The sequence below is a fragment of the Barbatula barbatula genome (assembly GCF_947034865.1).
Source record: "Barbatula barbatula genome assembly, chromosome: 4".
Taxonomy (NCBI): Eukaryota; Metazoa; Chordata; class Actinopteri; order Cypriniformes; family Nemacheilidae; genus Barbatula; species Barbatula barbatula.
The window spans coordinates 176,975-200,356 of NC_136768.1; the positions used below are offsets into that span (position 1 = coordinate 176,975).

General features: G+C 43.2%; 4 protein-coding genes across 4 annotated transcripts; 1 reads left to right on the forward strand and 3 right to left on the reverse strand.

Moving 5' to 3' along the window:
- Window positions 1-1,875: 1,875 nt before the first annotated feature.
- On the reverse strand, window positions 1,876-3,622 carry rpl18a (ribosomal protein L18a). Its single transcript, XM_079454127.1, has 5 exons — window positions 3,571-3,622; window positions 2,789-2,968; window positions 2,570-2,699; window positions 2,238-2,347; window positions 1,876-2,024 (listed from the first exon to the last, which is right to left on the reverse strand). The coding sequence occupies exons 1-5, from the start codon at window positions 3,586-3,588 to the stop codon at window positions 1,932-1,934; spliced, it is 531 nt and encodes a 176-aa protein (XP_079310253.1). The 5' UTR covers window positions 3,589-3,622; the 3' UTR covers window positions 1,876-1,931.
- A 121-nt stretch (window positions 3,623-3,743) lies between these two features.
- Window positions 3,744-5,851, forward strand: dynlt1b (dynein light chain Tctex-type 1b). Its single transcript, XM_079454755.1, has 5 exons — window positions 3,744-3,989; window positions 4,473-4,514; window positions 4,585-4,708; window positions 4,789-4,866; window positions 5,017-5,851. The coding sequence occupies exons 1-5, from the start codon at window positions 3,927-3,929 to the stop codon at window positions 5,085-5,087; spliced, it is 378 nt and encodes a 125-aa protein (XP_079310881.1). The 5' UTR covers window positions 3,744-3,926; the 3' UTR covers window positions 5,088-5,851.
- tmem181 (transmembrane protein 181) lies at window positions 5,414-10,829 on the reverse strand. The gene is made up of 17 exons (XM_079454754.1): window positions 10,722-10,829; window positions 10,213-10,316; window positions 9,347-9,408; window positions 9,164-9,251; window positions 8,858-8,979; window positions 8,649-8,777; window positions 8,484-8,564; window positions 8,305-8,404; window positions 8,097-8,227; window positions 7,929-8,020; window positions 7,794-7,851; window positions 7,625-7,727; window positions 7,491-7,542; window positions 7,312-7,394; window positions 6,909-6,998; window positions 6,751-6,817; window positions 5,414-6,643 (listed from the first exon to the last, which is right to left on the reverse strand). The coding sequence occupies exons 1-17, from the start codon at window positions 10,727-10,729 to the stop codon at window positions 6,559-6,561; spliced, it is 1,455 nt and encodes a 484-aa protein (XP_079310880.1). The 5' UTR covers window positions 10,730-10,829; the 3' UTR covers window positions 5,414-6,558.
- Window positions 10,830-11,550: 721 nt separating this feature from the next.
- tulp4a (TUB like protein 4a) lies at window positions 11,551-23,042 on the reverse strand. The gene is made up of 14 exons (XM_079454741.1): window positions 22,919-23,042; window positions 21,602-22,273; window positions 19,776-19,904; window positions 19,534-19,695; window positions 19,272-19,452; window positions 19,079-19,186; window positions 18,823-18,989; window positions 18,494-18,718; window positions 18,176-18,410; window positions 17,949-18,093; window positions 17,580-17,724; window positions 17,388-17,481; window positions 14,096-17,295; window positions 11,551-14,011 (listed from the first exon to the last, which is right to left on the reverse strand). The coding sequence occupies exons 2-14, from the start codon at window positions 21,851-21,853 to the stop codon at window positions 13,895-13,897; spliced, it is 5,160 nt and encodes a 1,719-aa protein (XP_079310867.1). The 5' UTR covers window positions 21,854-22,273; window positions 22,919-23,042; the 3' UTR covers window positions 11,551-13,894.
- Between the last annotated feature and the right edge of the window lie 340 nt (window positions 23,043-23,382).

Sequence of the window (23,382 nt, forward strand, 5' to 3'; positions counted from 1 at the left end):
GATTCACAAACAGGTTCTGAGACACACTCTACCTGCCCGTGAGACCTTTAAACCAAGAGCTTTTATGTGCTGTGGAATATGTGGCTTGAGGTTTGGGTGTTCGCCCCCTGCCCGGGCCGGTTCCTGGAAAGTGGCGTCCCGGGGGGAAATTAACTTGCAGCTTCACTCCGACCCACAGAGCTGTAAACCCACCGCCCGACAAGCCCACAAATCCACCCCGAGATAACCCACCCCTGGAACCCGCCGCCTCCAGAGTCACGTGTGAGGTGCCGGAGCAGGTGTGTGATCGGCTCTGAGACCTGAAGAAGAATCACAAAACATTTTGCATGTAGCAGATACAAAGCTGTGAGGACAACAACAAAGCCATTTGTCTAAGGGAGGTAATAATATGACAAGTGTTCAACAAAGTCTTTGGCACACTTAATCTTTAAAAATGGACCTCAAGCATTAATGACGTCACGTTGCACTCATGCGCGTACAAAGGATTGATTGACAAGCTATTGTTGTTTATGGCAGGCCGAATCATCTTAAATTGTCTCCAGCGTTACTCATCGTAAATGCATTATTACTAGTAAAAATTCCAATTATAGAGCTCTCTCGTTTAACTATTACTAGTAACAATTACAATTGGAGAGCTACATTATTGTATTATGACTAAGAATTTAATTTGAGAGCTCTGCAATTACACATATACTTAGTGGGTTTTTTTTACTAGTAAAAATACATTAAAGATCTTTAATATAATTCTTAATAGTAAAAATAAGAATAGAGAGCTCTATAATTTCAATTGTTACTTGTAAAAAGTCTTTAAGAGAGCTCTGTAATCATAACTATTGCTAATAAAAATGTAATTGTTTGCCTTTATGAGTAACCCGTGAGTTCCTTGTAGAACATAAAGTGTATTAAGAACACGTTAAAGAAAGGACGTCAGTGAAAGCATAAGGCCCTTCACGAGGAGGTCCAGCTTACTGCACACTTCAGCTCTAACACGACACGTTTAAAGTTGTCCGGGAATGAAGTGTTGTGATTAATGTCTTCATGTCATTGTGTAACCCGACGAACAGGAAAGAGATCCACCCGGAGATCATAAACCTTCATCGAGATTCACGCGCGACAGCGGCCTCTTGTGACGGCGAGCAAGAAACGCAGTTCTCTGATGAACACACTTACTTCTAGTGATACTGATAAATGCTTATTTTTGAAGTAGTTTGATAATAAAAATAAAACCACAAAACGATCATCAGACAAAAACCAAAACGCATTTCTCGCCAGATACTGATGAAAAGCATCTTTGTCTTCTAGAGAAGCTTCAGCAAACATCACATCACATCACACTATACAAACCAATTACGTCTTATAGGGGAATAAATCACTCAGAGAGACCTTCTCTAGATCTGTTCAACATTTGTGGAGATTCTGTAGCCATCTCCAAGAACAGTCTGAAAACATCTCTTCCGTCAGCACCTGACCTCTATCTTTTAATATATAGATCCTTAGCTTTGTATACTGTGGTGGGATATGAGATCAGTTTTACTGCACTTATGCTTCTTGTCATCTTTGTTGATCCAACTGCTTTGGATAAAAGCATTTGCTTGACTAAATGTTATACGGAAAAACGCCCAAATCATAATTCATTTTAAAATAATGTCTATTTAAGATCCATAAAGATTTATCTTTATCCTAAATTCTCGTTGCCGTAACATAATTCTGATGTTAAGATGCTGTTTTCACAAAAGCAACGAGAAGCAGATCTATTTTGCTTGTCATAAAACTTATAGCAAATAAAGAAAACTTCACACCAGTTTCACGTTCCACCACTCACAGAACTCAAAGACATTGCAATGAAGCTTAGAAGTTAAAAGGCAGAGTCAGAACGAGTGTTTTCGTCACTTTGTTTATTCGCCAGTAATATGAAAAGACAAACAGACACTTTAAAAGAAAGTGTTTGGTCTCTTGGTGGTGAAGCGAGGCTTGTGCTGGCGACGCAGAACCCTGTGAGGGAGAGGGAACTTGATCTTGGAGTCCTAAAAGACAAATATTACAACATTACAATACCTCTCATCACTTTAAATAGGACAAATTATCCCCACATTATATGTCTACATTATCATATGAACAGTTACATTTCTAATCATTTTCTTGATCATGTTGTTTGTATTGTGCATCTGACAAATTGACTTTTGTCAAGAAAAGAGTATTTGTGTATCACTGGAGATGTTCTGAACATGTAAACTCACGTGGAACTGCTTGATGGCTGGTCTGCGGCATTTATTGGCTGCAATCACCTGCACCTTCATGATCTGGATGGAGTGAGCGCGGGCACGATGCCTGGCACCCATGTCACGGTCTGAAAAACACATACAATAAACATGAGCCATGTTCAGACACGCAAGGATTGACAGCGTTAAACTAAAGTGAGACGTGTTACACCCTGATTTTACTTTCAATGGAATATGACATCGGCAATGAAAGGCAACAGGTTCAAGACACAGCAGGGTCACTGCCTCAGAAATGCCTTATAGACGGTGTGTCGCATGTACAGAGTCAGGTGTGTGTGTTTGATGCTCACAGCACTGAGTGACCGCTCCAGACGTGGTCAGGTCTCTGTACTCGCGGTACATGTTATGGGTTCCACTGCGGGAGTCGTAACGCAGCCAGATGCCAAAGTTTTTCACCTTGAGAGGGGATTGCTCATGAACCTGTGCATAAAACAAACACAATCAGAGTTAAACACAAAACCAGAACACTGCCCATAAAGCTCCTGTTGACGGAGTCAGTGTGCTCATACCAGGCCACAGTAGACGGTCTCTCCGGAAGCTTTCTTCATCTTCCTCAGCTGGGAGACAAAGTACCAGAAGCGAGACTTGGCCACCACATGGTTGGGGGCAAAAATCCTCATGCGGTACAGAGGGGGTGCAGGATTTTTAGCAGAGGGCAACAGACGCCCAACAACCTTATACTCCCGAAGCTGCAGAGGAAAAAACAAACATTCAAGTCAAACAACAGCAATTCAATTCACCACATCACCACTGAACCCAGAGAGGTCGGATTCAACTATTTCTTCTTCGCTGTTAACTGATGTTGTTCTCTGCTGAAATGCTTAGGAGACATTTCACCTTAAATCTCAACAGCAGAACAAAGTATTTGATTTAACGTTACATAATACCGATACGCGTACAGAAGAAACTCTATAAAGTCATTTAACACGGTTCATCACACTTAAGATGTGGCGTGGATTCATCATGTGCCTGCACGAAACAATCACTGAAGATCAAATCAAAAAGATCCAAATAAACTGTTGTGTGTTATGTGTGAAATGAAGTCTGTATTAGACGAAAATAAGATCTCTGCAGTGTGCGAGCGTTCACTGTTGAGCACATGGACTCTTCTTCAGCCGCCATGTTCCTCACTCCGCTACGCTCCACAATTAAAACACATTCTATCGCTTTGAGCCGCAAAACGTGCGACGTAAAGTCGTTAATAAAGATACTCGACAGTCTAAGGAGCGCGTTCGTATCGTAACGGAGAGTTTTAAGCGCCCGTGTGATGATTTTAAAGGTTTTTACGTACTGTGCCAGACGCCTTCATGGTGTCTCTCGCTGACGGCCACTGTGAAAGAGGAAGCGGCAGGGCGGAGAGTCCTGACGTCAATCCTCTTCCGATAGGCGGGCTTTAATACGGCTCTTTTCATTGGTGCTGCTGAGCGATCACTCACGTTCCGTACTGACAAAAGCGATAACGTCAGTGAGTTTATTTCACTATTTAAATATAAAATGTCATATATGTTTTCTTCATTCAAATTAAAGTAATTTCGCAAACATTAAAAATGATTTTTATCATTTAATATTTTTAAATATAACATTTTATGTCACGCCAATAGTGGTTGCGACGTCGTGACGTATGTTTGCAAGGGTTCCGTTGTTTCTATGACAACCACAGAGGCTAACGCAACAGAAATAAACATGGATGATTCTCACAATGTAGAAGAGGTAAATACTCTCTTATGAGCCTTTTCACGATAAAAAACATCTTTAAACTTTTTGCTTGAGAATATTGTTTACTTTTACTTGTTGTTTTTGTGAAGCTAACGGTAGCGGCTAACGTCTGAACATTGTTAATAATAACAGATCAGATCGCGATGATGGATTACTATCTCTTTTCATTCATTCAAATAAATGATATAAAACTACGTTATTAACTGAGCAAAGTATTACAGATGTTAAAGCACAGATTTTAAAGTTAGACTTTGAGTTTTGATGTATATACACATATATAACACACAGTGTTTAGTTTCATTACATCAGAAGTAAATGTTATTAAATCCCTCACTTATGAAATGACAGTAAGTAGTTAGAACAACACTGTTGTACATATATATATACCCCAGTACAGTGATGTATCGGAAGGTAATATGGTGGCTGAGATATAAACAGATCAGAATGTGCAGTGATGTTTGCTTTGGTTTCCTCCAGACGGCTTTTGTGGTGGATGAAGTCAGCAGTGTTGTTAAAGAGGTGTGTATCTTTCTCACATATGAATGACATCAGCAGCAGGTTTTGAGGTTTGTTTTGTGTTTTTCTGAAGTCTATTGAAGGAGCTATCGGAGCAAACATCTACCAGCAGAACCGTGTGAACGTGTGGACATCAAATGTAGTGGAGCAGTGCTTGAGTCAGCTCAGTAAACTTGGCAAACCTTTCAAATACATCGGTAACATTCTTCTCAAATGTTTTATTTTTGTTGATCAGGGTTAACGCAGATCATTTTAAATGTCATATTCTTTCTGTCAGTGACCTGCATTATAATGCAGAAGAATGGAGCGGGGCTACAGTCTGCGTCCTCATGCTTCTGGGATAACACTACGGACGGTAGGGAACACCACACCACCTAAGACCATCAACTGCGACTGTTAAGATCATTGTTTGTCTAATCTGGCAGTAACGTCAGTTCATTCAGTATCACAGCGGTGCTGAAGTTTAGTTATCAAACTGGAAATAACACAAGTGTTTGATCCACAGGCAGCTGCACCGTCCGATGGGAGAATAAATCCATGTACTGCATCGTCAGTGTGTTTGGACTCGCCATTTAAATGAACTGAACTACATCTACTACCCATACAATCAGCCTGCCATCTGGAGTGTTGTCACTTTCTTCTTGTACTACCCTCTCAGTATTCTATCAATAAAGTAACCTCCTTTACAAACAGTATAATAACAACACATAGATTCCCATGAAGACCCAGTCTTAAAACTTTTATGAACATTTTATACATTCTCATTACAATGGTGCAGCTGAGAGACAGCTCGTCTCCCTTTGTGTTTGTACATTTGGACTGAGCTCCGCAAGGCCTGGGAATGATGTTATATACAAGGCACAAAGAACCGGACATCTTGAACCCCTGGAATTATGGGTAACTTTGAACCGACACTGTAAAAATGTAGAGGTGTTATTAGGATCTAGCAGCTCATTTGAATACAGACATGTCACTGTACAAAGAATGAATCAAACAATGACCTTCAAATGGGAACTACAGTTCACAAGCAGCTGTGCAGTACACACCTCCAGACATCATGTTAAGACAATGAAGTGAACAGTGTTTAGAAAATAAAACAGAAACACAACATTTCCGTCCCGCCTGATCAATCTGACCGGGAACTGTAGAGGGTCAAAATAAACCTGTTTAAATAAGTGATATTACTACTGTACACGGTCTCATCCACAACAAAATACACAGATGTGTCAAGAGATGAGACACATCACATGAATCAAACAATAAACTGAGGCAAAGTGAGAAAAGAATCAGTTTGGAATGTAAACTGAGAATCTGAACACAAGATGAAATACTTTTCATTCAAAAGAAAAAACGAAAACCCGATGAACAGATCTGTACATGAGCAAGCGTTCTGAAGTGTGAAGAGATTTCAGAGCCTGTCAAGAGAATGTTCAGGTCAAACTTCACCCTCAAAACACAGAAACCACATTATTTCATATTTTGCTTAAAGAAAATAAAGACCAAAATAAAGACTTTTGCACTCAAACTCTTGACATGCTCATTACTGTAAAGAATGTATTGTTCAACTGTAGAGCCGTAGATTTAGATTAGATTTGTTTGCATTCAATAACAATTGAGGCAGAAATGAAACCTAAAACTACACCCAATTGTCTTCATGCTAAACACAAAACTTCATTGTATGGTGAAGTATGACCTGAATGTTTCTTCAGTACATTCAATCAAACAGCATTTACAACAACAGATCTTCAGTATTTACATCAGCTGTATAATACATTTGTGCACCACTGAATAAGCAAACACAGAACGTCATCAGCAGAGCGACGCGACCGCATTTAACTGGAATCACTTCCAAAACACATCACGTTATCTTTAAAAATAGATCAGCATATATATATAAATATTTACATAAAGTAAATAATGACATTGGTATCATTTCAACAGTGAGTCTATATACATCCCCAAAGAGACCTGACGCTAAATACACATGACAAGAGCTGACCAATCAGGAGTCAGAGCAGTTTCCCCTCTCCTCCAATCAGAAGTCAGCTCAGTCACTATCACTCTCATCCTGGTATTTGGCTGTGGCTTTGATGGCACGGCCGTTTTGAAGAGGCATTTCTTCATAATCGCTCCTTCAAAATAAACACGTCATTAGTCTTGCCATATGAAACTCGTTTTGAATAGCTCAGACATTTTGCTTGGATCCTTATAGTTCAGGCAGCATGACACAACAACATACCCGTAAATGACCTCATCATCAGAGTCATTGAGCATAGAGAAAGCTGGATTATCCTTCAGCTGGGAATCTGAGACAGAAGATTTAGCACGTGTTCACATCATGATGTTTATGTTATTTACACGAGGACACAAGCTGGACATCAAAGCAGATCAACTCACCATACAGAGCGTTTTTGGAGGGCGAATAGACGAACGCTAACGTATAGAGATAAAAGTTCAGTAGGCCGTAGAAGGACAGAAATTCAGCTGGTAGAGAAAACATGAAGGAAAACCAACAAGAAACTGAGCAGAAGCTAAAACTTAAAAAAGACTCGACATAAAGAACACATTGAAAAAGACACTACCAGACATTTGACATTACTGAATAAGATATTTGTATACATTCTCCTGATATTTCCACGTTTATTATGACAGTGGCGGCCCAACAGTCGTCTAATTTCACACATGAAATCTAAACCTTTTTCACTTTCTATTTCAGTTAACGACAACTAAATGTAGTTTGTTTATACTTCCAAGAATGATCGTTTTAGCAAGTGTGTGTGAGCAATATATGAAAGGATATAATTCTGATAGTGGGTGGAGAGTTCTGCAACAAAGTTGTCCTGTAAGGCCTTGGAGCCGAACCTCAAGTACAGAATAACCATACTGAAGAGAAAATAAATACAGAGTTCATCACGGACCGAGATCTATTCCCAAACATATGTGTACTTCAATAATCTCGTGAGAGTCGTGTAAAATTACCTGATGATCAACACGAGCAACGTCAGCGCTGTCAGAAACTTCAACCGCAGGTCTGAGAGAGAGAAACAAACAGACAAGAGGCTTAGAGAAACTGCACAGTAACGTCACAATGATTCTTCAGAGCGCAGCTTCACCTGTGTACGGCATGTTTTTCAGTTCGGAGCACGCTCGGACCACCAGAAACACCAGATACAGCACATACAAGCCCACCACCAGCAGAAAGAAGATCTTCATTCCCTGCGTGGAGAATAAAACAGTTAGATTTCATCTGACATCCGCAGGTCAGTGTGGAGAGAAACTCACCTGGAAGTTCTGGATGTCCACTTTGTATTGATATGTGGGATCCTGAAGCTCGTTCACTCTGCAGAACAATGAAGAACAAGCAGTTGAAAATGGCTTGCTATTCACTGGTGTCTGATGTTTCACGTGCATCCTTACGTTTGCCAGATTCCCAGCGTGACGGCCGACAGCCACAGCAACCCCACTATTACCAGCTTGGGCAGGTAGAACGTCCAGAATTTTCTCTCTCCCTGAACACATATCTGTTGTTGTAATAATACTAAAATAAGAAATTGAGCGAGTAGAACAGGGCTGATGCTATCTCACCTGCACCCTAATGCCGTGATACACACACAGCCAGAAGAGAAGCAGCGCACACAAGAACGACGCCTGGAAGAAAGCGTCCAGCGTTCCAGGAAACCAGCTGTTCATCAGGAACGACAGCGGGAAGAAGGGATCTACAGCGGAGCAAACACAGAGACGTGAGCGGAGGAGGAGATGCCCTGAGACGAAGCGATGGAACAGATAGACTCACCGTCATACAGGAGCAGAAGAGGAAGAAGAATAGACATCCACTTCTGCTCGATGCCCCAATCCCTCATGGAGAACTTCCTCAGAGAATGAGCGAACATACACTGTACACACACAGACACATGTACACTTCAGCTCACAGTCTCTTCGTGCTTTCATCAGAAGGTGTGCACGGTCACTTACGGTCACTATGAAGGTCATCACGACAAACACAAAGCGGAACCAGATTTCCACCTGTGAGAATGTGGCGTTGTACATCTTAAACTGGTCACGGGCAGAAGAGAAAGAATCAGAAACAAATCTTTCTGAATGGCTGGACTGCACACACGTGTAAGAATCTCTACTCACCACAAATGTGACATTTTTGATGTTGTCCTTCAGATCGTCCAGACTCCTGAAGCTGATGTTAATGTGGTACTGTGTGTAGTTCAGGTGACCCAGATGTAACACGATGATGTCATCACACACCTGCTGATTCTGTAACGCACACACACACATATATATATCCAGAGGAAGAACCAGTCACAGCAGTAAGATGATGAGTGAAAATAACTCACTGCACTACAGTGAAGGCTTCGGTTCTTTTTGTGAATGTTATCACTGATGCGCATCACGCTGGCATCCGGCATCACACCCTGTAGCTCCACATTCATCCCAAACTCCCTCCGGAAATCTCCAACTGCACACACACACACACACACACACAGGCTCAGTCATTATGAATGAACACAAATCCTGATTTATAACTGATGACAAAACATCATGAGTAGAGTCTTATGAAAGCTTACACAAACAATATGGATTTAAAACCTGATGTTGATGCAGGTTCAGTGTTTTGTGAATCAGTCCAGATGTTTGTTTACCGTTATTGTGAATCTGAATGGCACAGGTGAGCCAGAGCTGCTGGTTGTAGTTGGAGAGCGGCTGAGATTTGATGTGAAAAGGGCCGGTCTGAAAAAAACGATTTTCACTATTAAAACCATTCATTTGTCATCGGAGCGAGTGTAGATGTGAACACGTGGTTTCAGTTTAGATGTGAATCTGACCTTTGACCCATTAACAGTGATGCTCAACCCATTGTAGTAATTCTCACTTATGATCTTTGGTCCTGTGAGAGAAGAAAATGAAATACAGAACTATGCAATGACAAAAGAGTTCTCTACTAAAGCTGTAACGCCATCTGAGTTCTTCAAACACTCGAAAACTGATCTGAAACCTGCTCAAATTCTACATTTTCAATGATTGTTTGGCAGAAGTGACTGGCGGTGCAAGCGAGCATTTTAAAGTAATGAAGCACACATATAATCTTTTGATCAATATAAAACATTGAGATTCAGTTGATTCTGTATTGAAATAGTCAGTCGCTGCCTTCTCAAACCTTCACTCCTGCAGTGTTTCTTCTGCCTTGTAAATGTGTTTCACTTCATAATGATCTCTTCATCTTCAGAGTGAATGGTGCTGATGATACTCGCCAGAGGTCAATCAAACTGATGATGTTTCCATGTTCCGTGTGATTGGCTGTTTGCCGCACGTGTCACACTTTCAGGTGCACGCGCCTCACAAACTCTGGATCAGTTGACAGAGAAGGTTTATAGCAAACCCGATCTAAACCTGGTTGGGTTTGTCTGGTTTTGTCTGATACAGGCCACTGGTCAGTCATGCTGATGTTATAAGGAAGTCATAATAAATCTGTCTTTGGAAGTCATAACATCACCACGACTGACTGCCCAGGCCACTTCATTTACTAAAGTTTCAAAACTTCTCTTATTTCAAAGCAAAGTGTGATTTCTAATGACATGACTATTATATTCTGGTAGGCCTGTGTGTGATCGTCTGAACGGTTCAAACGCTGAAGGAGTGTCGAGCAGGTGAATGCTGGGATACGTGTCTGAGGAGAAACCCGAGATCTTACCCGTCACACCGATGAGGGTGGAGACGCCGAAACAGAAGAAGAAAACCACAAAAACAAGAACAAAGTGCCTCTTAGAGAGCGTGTAGAGACGCATGGGAGCCAACCTACAACAGACAGACATCAGATCAGACTCACGTGACAAATAACTCATGTTTCATAAAGTTATATTCTGGTCAAGTTTAAAGACCAGTGACCTACACAACAGACACAGAGCAGATGGAGGAAATGAAATGAGAACACGCCCACAACACACACACACACACACACACACACACACACACACACAGCAGAAATCACGACACATGCTGCAAGAAACACAAAGACATTTACCATAAACGCAAAAATGAACATTAGATGTAAATACAGTGCGATGTAAGCGCACGTGCGCTACTCAAACATCTGGACAGTTACGGAAAGGCCACAAAATGCGCGATTACATCACGTCCGTTTAAACGCGGAGTAAACAGGTATGTGTGTGTGTGAGCTCGCTGTGTCTGTCACACACTTACTTTTCCATGTTATTCCATCGGCGACGCGAAAAATGATAATAATGTTTTATTAGCGGCGCACATCCGCACACATCAACCCGGACCTGCCGCTGACGTCACCGTCCACTCACGTGACCTACCGCTGCAGTGCGCATGCGGAGTTGGTGTATTATTTGTCATATTAATTCATTGTTTTTTAACGATAATAATTCGAGGCGTATGTCAGGATGAGATGCTCGATCATCTTTCAGGAGAAACGTTATAATGTAAATAAGATGTATTTTAACATCATATCAATGAATCGACGCTGGTGCTTTTGAAAAATGACGTAAAGGTGTATCGATGAATGCAGCTTTGCTCATAAATCCGCCATGTTCTGTTTGTGTGTAAATAACAACACACGTAAAATCACTATTTCATATCAATTCATTATCACATCTGTTCAAGGAAAGCCATCTGTGTACGGAATGAATGTGTTGTACCTGTAGAATCGGTCGTTTTTGTAAGGTGTCAGGTCTTCCTTCAGTTCATTGCAGGCCTCTTGAATCCTCTTGCAGAAATGTTTCATCTCGTTGAGTAACGGGTTATCAAAGCTGTCCGGTCGCTCCATGTCTGCTCGTGAAGATGGCCAGCGGGTCTCTGGTGAGTGGAAGTGCCGTCGAAGGTCTTCAGCTGTGCGGCTGAGAGCAGCAGAAGAGAGATGATGCTCCATACAGGAGGCGAGGGGCCAGATCACGTGACCCCGCTTCAGCACCACGGACAGGGCTCAGCCTCATTATGATAATGAACACGTGTCATCTTTACACTTTGTTATGCAGGAGGATCAGTTATAAAAACTCAACAGACACATAGATTTCAACCTTTACACTTTATTGGGCTACACAATGACAAAGGACACGATTCAGCTTTGAGGAACGACAAAACTGTTCATTACAGTACAATGCAAACCCTAGTGCATAGGCTTTAAGTAAGTTAGGCCTAACCCCGAACCCCAGAGTCTGTTTAGAAAACACAACAATCCAGAAAAAAGGGGGAAGTAGCAAAGCATAAGACCCCTAAATATACAGTACAGATCAAATAAACAGAGACATTTGCAAAAAATAAAGACAGAAATATCTAAACACACACATTTTTTGCTAAGCAGTCGCCATGAAACCAAATGGCATCATTTGGGTATTTTATATATTTAAGACAGTATGGAAACAAATCTTGGCAAACAAAAGCAAAAGTGAGCTGTAAAATATAAATGTTGCAATTATAACAAACTGTGACGTGCGTCTTTCAAATTCAAAGCCAATCCATGCTCACCGAGTCGAACAAAATGAAAAAGTCATAGTCCATATTATAATGTACCCAGCATGCCTTTGTACCGTTCAAAACAAATACTTGTCCGCAAAATCTGCGCTTTTTCCTTCATGTTTTTAACCTATGTAAATTCCATTCCATTAAATCAACTGTACAACAGAGCTCAACAAAGACCACCAATCAATACACAGTAAAACGCCTCGACTTTTTAAATAGGGGGAACTTTTTTTAAAAACATTTTAGAAGTCATCCATATGTAAAAGAGAGTAATTTAACAGGCAAATAACCTTTTCTTAAGGAGAAAAAGTCCAAGTCTCATTGGCGGGGAGATGATGATCTGCTCTCATTTCCTCGTAGGAATAAACAAACTTGAGCACTGTACAAAAGACACCTGACGAAACCCACCCAAATCCACTTCACTACACACCACATCATACCACAACCACCAACACACATCTGCAGGAGCAAATGACACCAAACCCCACCGCTGCCCCTCCCTCCCATCCATCATCCACATTATATACAACAGCAAACTGCAGAGTCGCTTCCACATACACGAAATGTTCAGCTTAACGGAAAGTGATATTTTCATGATGACTGCTGTATTGACAATGGCTAAGAAAACAGTCTCAACAATATTGCACAAAAAACAAACAAGACATAAATAAATAAATAATCTTCTCGTAAGAACAGAGGATAAACCAACTACTTTCTTTTTAGTTCACTATAAGGACAGTTGCTACATAGAAAAAGAAAGAAAACTAGGCTTTTTGTTTGGATCATTCTTTTAAAATGACTTACAACAAACCCGCACGCACACAGTGTATTTAATGCTGTAATGGTTCTCATCTCAAATACTGTCTGAGCCTTTTTTAAATAATTTGAGCAAAAGAAAAATGTAACAACCGCTGTCTACAGGCCCCTTAAAATCCTTTCGAGAGCACATGCCTTGTGGATTCATTGTCTTGTGAGCTGGGACTATTGTTTTCTTCTTGATATCAGTCAGAACAGATGAAAGAAATCCTTAAGTATGTTCTATAGTCATGATTAATTGTAATCTCATTTCCATGTTACTTCGGTTCCTCACAAACTTAAATCTACTGAAAACGATTCATGCTACAACTGTCTTCATCTAACACCGTGATATTCTGACAACAACTCACGTCGTATCGAAAATAAAAGATATTAAATTACATTGTTGAAGCACAGTAGAAAAATATTTCCTGTTGCTCATTTGCACAAGATTCACTTCACAGAAGCATCAGCAGGGGGCAGTCACTTCATTTCAGGAGAGGAGAAAAAAACAAGGGCTCTAAACAAGGATTAACAGAACATAAATATGAAAGAGTTAGTTCAACAAAAAACGATGAGACACGAAGGACAGTACAATAGGTTCAAATAAGAAGGCAAGAACACTGCAAATCTATTTGAGAGGAATTATTCACTAAAAACATGAGAAACTAGCGAGAAGCATAGCATCACTGTGTTGACCTTTGAGCTTCTTCAGTCCATCCTAACAGAAACAACTACAGTATACAGCTGCAGAGCGGCTTCAGTCACACTATTTCTTAATAAAATACATTTTATGACTGCAAGCCAAAAAAGCATCCAATCCAATGGCAGCATTTGTACTCCAAGGGTAAAGTCCCTGAAAGATATTAGCTCTGACAAACATTAGTATGCAAAACAAATTCAATTAGTAATATGACAGAATGTTTTACAGCAATTGATTTCAGTGCCCAGTAGTACCTCTAACACTTGTAAAACGTGGCGTTACCTCCCAGATGTAGTTTTCAAGTATTAGTACTGCATCTTACACTGGGAAGAACACTAAAAAAAGAAGGAACTAAGAAAGCAAAGAATTGGCTAAAATGTTCATGCCCAGCCAATCACTTGAGGCGCTGGGTGACATTAGCGAGTGCTACAGCGAAAGCCTGCACAGCTGAGAAAGGGTACTGAAAGTCCAGGATGTATGCGTTTCCGTCGATCCTTCCGAACTGCATCACCTACACAGAAAAACACACATTGGACTTTAGCAAACATGTAAGTGACTAACTGAAACGGCAATGGAAGTCAACAAACTCACATACCTGTCTCCCCTCAAGCTCAATCTGAAAGTTCTTTGCTGATTCCTGCGTGACTCTCCCACCAAAGTCCAGCTGATAGACTTGTGTGGCTTCATTCCAAAGCGGCTGTTTGTTGGCCATGATGTAGACAAATCCTTGGCTGCCCAGTCCACGGTCCTCTTTCTCATTAGCCTTTCTGCATTTGATTTCATCCAGCTCGCAGCCTCCAGCCCTCAAGTTCCTTTTTGCCTTCCAGCTCTTTTTTCCGCTCTGGCTCTGATTCATAAGCTCATCTCCGCTGATGAAGAGCTCTGGTTCGCTCTCTGAACTGTCCTGAAACTCGTTCGTGGTGGCCTTGCTTAGCTTTTTGGCTTTCAGCTGCTCTTTCTGGCCTTTGGGTTTCTTCTTGTCTCGTCCGCCCAACCTCGGACTGGAGATGAGGGAGTTGAAATCGCCGAGAGCACGACCCTCTTTTTTGGATTTATTGCCTCCTTCTGTGATGGCTGGAACATTGGCTTCATCTGTCCTACTGTTGTCGACACGCTTTCGGGTTTTTTTGCCAAATCTGTCTGCTCTTTGGGGAAGTGGGCTTTCGCTAAGCGAGAGCACCTCCTGAAAGCTCTCCCCTGCTTTAGCTATAGCCTCCGGTGGACTGACTGCACTTTGGCGGTCTGGAGGAGGTGAAGGCAGGGGAGGTGGTTGAGGGGGAGAAGACAGAACAGGCTTATCTAACATATGGGAGGCCTTTGGTGGAAGAGACGGTGGAGGACCTGAAGGGCTTGGCACGGGTGGACAGGGGTTGTAGGTACCCCATGGATGAAGAGGAATGGGAGTCACAGGCAGACTGGAACAAGTCGTTGTTCCAGGGTACATTGGTGGGAGGGGGCAACAAGCAAGGCTGGGCAAATTGGGTGGATAACCAGGTGGCAGGACCAACGCTTGGTCCTGCTGGGAAAAGGGAAGTTGAGCAACTACTTCTTTGGGTGAAAGTGGTCGTGGAGAACCTTGCAGCGGCTGAAGGTGGGGACCACTGTAGGCTGCACTTGGTGGATAGGGCAAGGCAATCTGATAAGCTCCCGGTGTTTGGAAAGTTGCTGCATTAGGACTTGTTGGAGACTTGGGTGAGAGCACGAAGGGAAGACGGGAAACATCTAGATGCTGTGCGGGGCTAAGGATAAGCGGGGGAGGCTTGTGAGAGGCAGGAGGTCCAGAGGCGGGCAAAGATGGAGTACGCTCTTGAGGGACCCAGATCTCTTCAGTAGCAGACGGATCCCATTGATACGGTGGGGGTCGTTTGACGGTCAGACTTACAACCTCGGTGTTGAGACCCATTTGTCTCAGAGACTGATTCAGAGCCTCATCCTCTGTAAAGGCAGAGTTGATATAGTCAGTCCTTTCCCTGTTTCCAGCTCCATTAGTCACAACACCACCACCGCCACCACCACCACCATCCATACTCAGCAAATTATATGAGGATTGAGAAGGCAGAGGTGAAGCACTATTAGAGTGCACTATAACAGTGCTGTGAGGTGCACCACCCCCCGTTGGTGGGAAATCTTGCCTAATGATCGTCCCACCAGCTATTCCGTTACTTCCACTGCTGGTAGCACCACCACTTACACCGCTGTTGTTACTACTGCATTGACTGCATGTGTAGAGAGCTGTTGGCCCTCTTTGCTGGTAGGAAGCAGACAAAGTACTGGTTTTGGCCTTACTGGGGAGAGTCCGCTGGGTATCCAGCATCTGAGAAACCTTCAGAGCAGCCTCCCGACTGTTCCGTCTCAAGGTAGCATGAATCAGGCTGCTGTCAAGTCTCTGGCCAGGGCTCCGCACTGTTCCGACCTGATTGGCTGTGTCAGGGTAAGGTGGTGGGTCCCCGCTGGGTATAGAGTACCTTGGCACAGTGAGACGGTTCAATGTGGCTGAGGCGTAGGGCAGCTGCATCTTCTTGCCATCTGCATTCGAGGAAGATGATGTGACCCTGAGGGTGGCAGAGCTACCGGGGCCCTGCAACGTGTAAACATTCTGGTTGCAAACGAGTCGCGTACGGGGACGACACACCTCCTCCACATTTCCGCTGCTGTCAAAAGTGGTAATGCGTTCGTAGCCCAATGGGGTCGGGTACTGGACCGCCTGCGCGCCAGGTGGATATAGGCTTGGATCCCCTTTTTTAAGACAAACTTCACCTGAGGATGGTGTGCTAGTGCTGCCCCCTGCTGCTCCGGGTGTGGAATTTGAAAAGGAAGCAGATGGGGCTGCAGCAACTGTGCCAGGATAGGGAGGAGGAGGGTTCATCTTGCTAATCTCAAGAGGAGCAGTAAAAACAACTGCATCCCCCTCGGCCAGTTGGGGGCCAGAACGATTGGTTTTAAACTTTAGCTCCACTCGCTCTGTACTCTGCTCACCTGTAGTGGGAGGGATTGCCATTGTACTCTGTGGGAGCTGAATGACCGGGCAAGGCGACTGACCTGAGGGCAAAGCTGGAACAGGGATTTGGATGGGATGCTGCTGCTGGTGTAGCTGCAGCTGCAGTTGCATTTGTAGATGCTGCTGCTGGATGTGATGTTGAAGTTGCTGCTGCATTTGCTGCTGTTGCTGCATCTGTTGGATTTGCTGCTGCATGTGTTGCTGCTGCAACATCTGCTGCTGTTGAAGCTGATACTGGTGAAGTTGTTGTTGAAGCTGTTGATGCTGCTGCTGTTGATAGTGTTGTTGTAGCTGTTGTTGATGATGCTGCAGCTGCTGTGTTTGCTGCTGTTGTTGTTGGGATGCAACTAAAAGCCGTCCAACATCCATACCTCCAAATATCACCTGGCCCGGACTTGAATACCGGGCAGGAACAGTGTACTGCACTGGGAGCACAGTGTCCTGCTGGCTTTGGTCAGCCACGCCAAGTGGTGCCACGGCCGAGGATGGATTGGACAACACATCCAGTTGCACGTTTTGATTGGCTAGAAGGGACTGGACCAGGCCAATGCTTTGCGTTGGAGACATGGCTTGGGCGGGGCTGTGTATGGGAGCGATGGGTATGTTGACAGTGCAGGGTGGATTATCGTCAGTGATTCCTGACGCTCCTGTGACAGGCAGGTCATCCTCATCCTCACTGAAGACATTAGGACTGAACATAGGTAGGTTTATGTATTCCACAGAGATCTTTCTCACCTCAGGGAGGTAGATGGTCATCTGTCTGGGCTGGAGGTGAAGCAAACTCGTCTTGTAGATAACTTCAAAGAGATACAGAATAAGATGATGAATATTTACAGTACAGTAGCATATCAGAACAAACACGTCATGCATTTTGAAAAACAAACATTACCTGCACCAAGATTTGTTGGCAAAAACGCTGCTAGTCCAACGATTTTGAACTTTGTTCCCCATATGTTGGAAGTGACTTGCGCAAGATAATTGTGCTAAAATGCAAGGAGACATAAATTGTTTATGAGAGAGAACTATTATGTGTGCAAATAAGTATTATTGATTATGTAGAAAAAGTCGTCTGTATTGAGACCTGCGTGATGTCATCTAGGGGGAACTCTCTCCGAGTCAAACTTGGAGAGCCAATGGAGGGTTTGCGAATGGGTAACCGTGGTGATCTGGAGATTTCCTGGGTGGTGCGAGAGAGCTTGGGGGACTTACGGGGATCTATATTTATCCTGTTGGTAAAGGGACAAACTAAGTCTCTACAGAGAAGGTTCATGGTGAGTTTGTAATGACATGAAGTCTCAAATTACAGCAGCCTCAAAAATCATCACATTGCATGCTCGAAAAATGCCGTTCTCATTATTAAGTAGGCTTTTTTATTAATCGTAAGCCACACCAAGCAGGCCTATATCAGGTAAAGCAGTCATAAAATAAATGCAAAAAAGTGTGCCAGTACCTGGGAAGTTTGGGGGACTTGCTACCTCTGGAGATCTTTGGTGATTTCTTTCCCACCCAATCATCATTGAGCTCAATGTCACTGGAATCGGAGCAATTGCAGCTATCAATCATGGAGGGGATGAAGCTGTTTCCATAGACTTCATCTATGATCAAAAAACAATTAAGAATGAGAAAAATAACATAACCACACAGTGGAACTTAACCTTTACAGTTAGCAAACCCTACCTGTTTTCCCATCAGTCTTTGGGTCCATGATGACAAATTCAGGGCGGAGCTTGCTAATTCTTCGACCTTTTAGTATAGGGACAAGCCCTCCCAAATACTCCAGATACAAGGTGAAGCAAGGGCCGCCAACCTCAGGGTTGTCCTCAGTGCGCTTCATAGTGCAGTGGAGACGCTCATTACCGGATGCCGGGTAACTAACAAAGTCTCGCATGTTATTGGGATCTGGGATAGGGGGCTGTTGGTTTACATGAATACTTTAGAAACAAGATTTAATCTTCACAACAGTGCAAAATCTGCAAAGGATCTTAAATGTTCTACCTTAATAGTTGGAGCAAAGGCAGAAGACACATATGTGCTTAGACGAGAGGGAATGTTGAGCTTGGCCACATCCTTCTCCTCATGTACCGTGCTGGCGATAACCTGCTGAGACAGCAGCTGTAGGCTGACAACCCTGTGTTCCACACGAACCACGTACAGCGCTGGGCCGCAAGCAAGGAACAGGCGAGAATCTCGATGGCCCCAACACAATGTGCTGATCTGTCTCTGAACACACATTAATCACAAAGTTATAAGTACATGCCTTACAGAAGGTTTGAATTTCAATGAAACATTACTGCATTAGATTTCAGACGTGGCCATTCACTAACCTGAGCAGGTGTTTCCAGCGAGTAAATGTGTTCACCGCAAACATTGTAAAACTTAACAATGGCATTTCGGGTTGCTTGGACACCGGCAGGGTCAGAGGTCATCCCGAGTCTCTCCATCCCAGCCACAGCTAACAGGTCCCCCTGAGAGCACCACTGCGCGACCACATCTGACAGACACATCACAATTTATGAGCCCAGTGTTTTAGAGTAGCTTGGCTCACCAGGACGGGCAAAATCGAAATCGTCTTAAGCGCACCTTTGAGCCCTGTGTGTATTGTTGTCGGAGAGAGGTCATCATAGTTGCTCATGAGACTAATGTCTCCGGAGGTAAAGCAGACGGTTAACACAGGCTTTGGGCTGCACACTACAATAAAAAAACAACAACAAGAGAAACATGATAAAAACAAAGCACACAAAGCTTTAAGCTGCGGAGAGGTGATCTGTGTTACCCTGCAGAGGTGTGTAATCATCCGAGTCCGTGTCGCTCTCGCTGCTGTCCTCAACCAGAAAGCTGGGGTAGTTCCAGGCCATGCTGACGATCCCCTCCGCCTCATGGAGCAGAATATGAGCCAACATGCGCCCGTGACAGTCCATGACTATCACCTGTCCGTCTGCCGTGCCAAACAACACCTGAACGACAAACACAATCCATGACATGAGAAAAAAGCCATATCGGTACATATAACCAGTGAAGCGTCTCTGGCGTGCTACCTGCTGGTCGTCAGGGGTCCATATCCCACAGGTGATTTGACTCTCTAGGTTGATTTCAGAGGACCAGTGACGCTGGCCGCTCACCGAGCCCACCAGCACGAAACCATCACGGTAGGAGATCAGAGCCTGCGTCCCATCGTGAGACCACGTGAAGTCACTCACCTGCTCAGACGAGACAAATTAAACAATCGCTGAAGGTTTTGTCTCAGACGTTTAGTAACAGGAGCTTAACGTGACCTTACCTGAGCTCCCCGATCATTGACCAGCTCTACAGACCAGCGGCCCTCGTACTGGATCCACACAAAGATCCCGCCATCCGTGTCACATGTGGCGAGCTTCTGAAATGGTTCATTCCACCTGACTAACACGACCTGCAAGCACACAGAGAAACAGATTTTAGCTCTTTAAGTCAGACATACACTTCAGCAGAGCAGGATTGTAACTACTCTTGAAAAGAAAAGCACACCACACTACCTCCATGTGACCTCAGGTAAAAACACATGGGTCTATATTTAGATCTGTTCCGCTCAGAAAGTTAAGCATCAGCGTGTGACGCAGGAGTTTCGCAGGATCAAGCGCCATAACAAGTTCAGATAAATCACAGCGGCTGATGAAGAAAAGAGTCATTATTATCTGTGGTACGTAAATTTACTGTCTAGACTCGAAAAATGAGGGTGTGTTACACATGTTACCTGATCGTTAACCTCCCATTATGTTCGGGGTCATTCAAATATATGAAAATAAGGCTTGTGCCCCTTCATTTGTGTTCATGTGCTCTGTATCCATGCCTTCTGGAACTAGAGCTGGAACTATTTTATCAAATTCAACAAGTACTTTTGAAAAGTTAGATATTCCCAAAACCCAGTGACAAACATAAAGGGGTACTAATATTAATGAGTTAAGGCAAAAAAAATCATAACATATGGAGATACAATGTTTTAGAAGGAAAGCAGCGATACGTTGAATCATTTGTGGCATCAATATAAATATATCAATAAAGAATATGCACATATCAGGAGGGTTTAACTCATACATTAATATGAAAGACATTTCACAGAAAGCAAATTTGAACAAAGAAACCTGACATGATTTTCAGACTCTGAGAGTAACGATGTGAATGAAGGACAGACTTATTAACGGTTTAGAAGAACAGATTACAGCTTGGTTATTTTTATCCTTCTCTATTTTGGTGTGTGATGGACACTCGTGTGTGAAAACTCTCAGGAGAGAAATAATACACCACACAAACACTGTCAGAAGAACTTACAAAGATCCAACATTGACACAAATTATCCTGAAACTACATGATATGAGCTCTACAGGTACAAAAAACACAGGCTATTGTTATCTTGTGTATACATTAGCATGCATCATCATCACTATATCAAAATGTTCCTGTTGTGTGCTTTAAAGAAGAAATAATCCTGACAGTAAGATGAGTTCATAACTCATCGCATGACATCTCTCATGAACCAACGGCGCCATCATCATCACCGACAGGAGGGAAATTATACAGCCGGGGCCCGTGATCAGTTTTCCACTCCAGTGCTCCTCTGTCCCGCACTACCCACAATTCCACACGTCCACATGCGTAAGTAATATCCTACATCATGTCATGTGTTACGACTAACTTAAGGCTTCTGAGAAGTGGTTTTGAAATGTTACATACATTAATGAAAGACTTCCCACGAATTAAACGTTTCAATTTAACGCAGTTGCCACCAATTCAGTTGTTTGTCTATTTATAAACCAAATACAAACATACAGATCATTTTGACACAGTTAATGTCACCAGCATTTATGAGAAATGTGCAATAAAATTGTGCATTCTTTATATACGATTCAATTTTATTTAATAAAAGTGAGTAATAGCAATCATTGAAATTAAGACAGCTATAAAAACAATAACATTTCTCAGTGTCCTTCAATGGGGGAAGAAAACGTTATCAAGATCTTTGCTCAACAAGCTTTCACATTTGTTTATAAAAGAAAAACCGTCATGATATGCGGGGTTATGAATTTGAATGGGAACTCTGGATTTAAAGGTACAGGCGTCATGTTTGCTCACCTCACTGTTGTGTCCTCTCAGGTTGAAGTTGATGCGTTGCGGGGTGGTTCTGTCTCTCCTGCAGTGACTGGAGGTGAACGTCACCCCCACGACGCCCCTGCTGTTACCCGTGGCCAGCCAGCCCTCCTCATAGTAACGCCTCCTGCACACGGGCTTCTCCTTCTCGCTTCGGGGCACGCGACCCTTCCAGGACAGGCACAGGATGTTGGAGTCGCTGCACAAGACCGGACCATGCTCCACCGCAGCAAACATAGCTGCTCGGAGAAATCCAGACGCTCACCAGTGGTCCCCGGGGGTCCTGCCGCAGCTTCACAAGCGCCTTAAGTGCAAACGCATGCGCAGGACCGCATTAAGCTACAAACAGTGCACATGCGTAAATGTGGCGGCGCAGCGTTCGTTTCAGAGTCCGTGAGAATTTACCTGTGCGTGGGAGCACAGAGGCCAATGAAATAATCCAGTCACGTGAAACTTTCTCCTCCGGCACGTTGGAAACGTAGCCTCATGACGTCATCGCGCCAGATGTTCAGCTCGCTGCAAACGCTCCTCTCCGCGTGCTCATCTCCGCGCGGACGGGATTCACCTGTGCGTCAGCTGCACGAGAGCGGGAGCGCTGGCTCCGCCTGTGACGTCATCGCATGAGATAAGCCGTCGGCCAATCGGCGTCGGGGATTCCTTTATGGAGGAAAGAGATGGGTAATAAACACAATCAGTGAATTTGTTTCCGGCCTCCAGAATGCCTTTAACGTCCCCGATATGAGCAGATGAAGGTTGATCCCCGAACAACACCACGCCGTTCATCATGCATACTACGAGACAACATATTACCACTATACGAATTAATGAACATATATCCAACAGCTTCAATGTTCACTTGTATCTATCTAACAAACGCATAGTTCTCGGTTTTAAGGGCCATCATTACATTACATTTGAAATGTAAATATGAATAAATAACAAGAAATGCCGTCACGAGCTTGATGCTTTACGGGAGATAACGTACAGCGAATGAAGTGCAGGATCTTTTGTGCTCGTCGTTACACCCACCCTGACACTGATCTGATCTGATCTGATCTGACTATATCACTGACAGATGTCATAAATACACGTGCCACAATAATCTCTATACATGGAAACATCCCGTTTTCATCTCTGATGCTTTGCTCTTCGTCTTTGGCTTTTGTTAGCTCCACAGCTACATTCATTTTAGACGCTCCCTCTTTGTTATCCCCCTTAAAAACGCAACAACAGCACGTGCTGCGTCCACGCGACCGGACCGCAGGTGATAATAAAGGCCACAGAACCCGTCGGGTGTTTTACCTGTGTGTGTAGATGTCAGATGGACGTGTTTTCGGCGTCGCTCGCTGTCTCTCAATCTGATGCTGTCTGGGCCCTTGCGCTGGGTCACGTGACCAGTGACCACCACATGATCCCACTTCCATCCCATACAAATGCTCTTTTTCCACTCTAGTTTTAGTTTTTACAAGACTTATGGGATGCCTGTACCTTAAGGATCAGAAATATGTTAACTCGTTTTTAATCATTAAAAACAGCATGAATTGTCATAAGAAAAAAGAACAATATTTAAGAAATAATATTATTGAACTACATAAAGTAGGCGAAATATATGTAAAATAGAAAGACTACACATTACACAAATATAAACTACAATAACCATATGTCAAGTTATCTATTAAAGTAGTATTTTACAAAATCTAAAATGGTGATAGTTACAGATGAACACAATCTGAAAGGTTGCCTTTTAAATAATCTCACGATATAAA

Coding starts and splice junctions, on each gene's coding strand:
- rpl18a (XM_079454127.1), bottom strand. Junction 2,700..2,788: donor AGACCGTCTACTGTGGCCTG/GTATGAGCACAC, acceptor TTTTATGCACAG/GTTCATGAGCAATCCCCTCT. Junction 2,348..2,569: donor TGGAGCGGTCACTCAGTGCT/GTGAGCATCAAA, acceptor TGTGTTTTTCAG/ACCGTGACATGGGTGCCAGG.
- dynlt1b (XM_079454755.1), top strand. CDS start 3,927: ATGACAACCACAGAGGCTAACGCAACAGAAATAAACATGGATGATTCT. Junction 3,990..4,472: donor ATTCTCACAATGTAGAAGAG/GTAAATACTCTC, acceptor GGTTTCCTCCAG/ACGGCTTTTGTGGTGGATGA. Junction 4,867..5,016: donor CTGGGATAACACTACGGACG/GTAGGGAACACC, acceptor TTTGATCCACAG/GCAGCTGCACCGTCCGATGG.
- tmem181 (XM_079454754.1), bottom strand. Junction 8,778..8,857: donor GAAGCCTTCACTGTAGTGCA/GTGAGTTATTTT, acceptor TGTGCGTTACAG/AATCAGCAGGTGTGTGATGA. Junction 7,852..7,928: donor ACGCTGGGAATCTGGCAAAC/GTAAGGATGCAC, acceptor ATTGTTCTGCAG/AGTGAACGAGCTTCAGGATC.
- tulp4a (XM_079454741.1), bottom strand. CDS start 21,853: ATGTTTGCTGCGGTGGAGCATGGTCCGGTCTTGTGCAGCGACTCCAAC. Junction 18,094..18,175: donor AAAGACTGATGGGAAAACAG/GTAGGGTTTGCT, acceptor TTTTGATCATAG/ATGAAGTCTATGGAAACAGC. Junction 17,725..17,948: donor AAGTCCCCCAAACTTCCCAG/GTACTGGCACAC, acceptor CTTTACCAACAG/GATAAATATAGATCCCCGTA.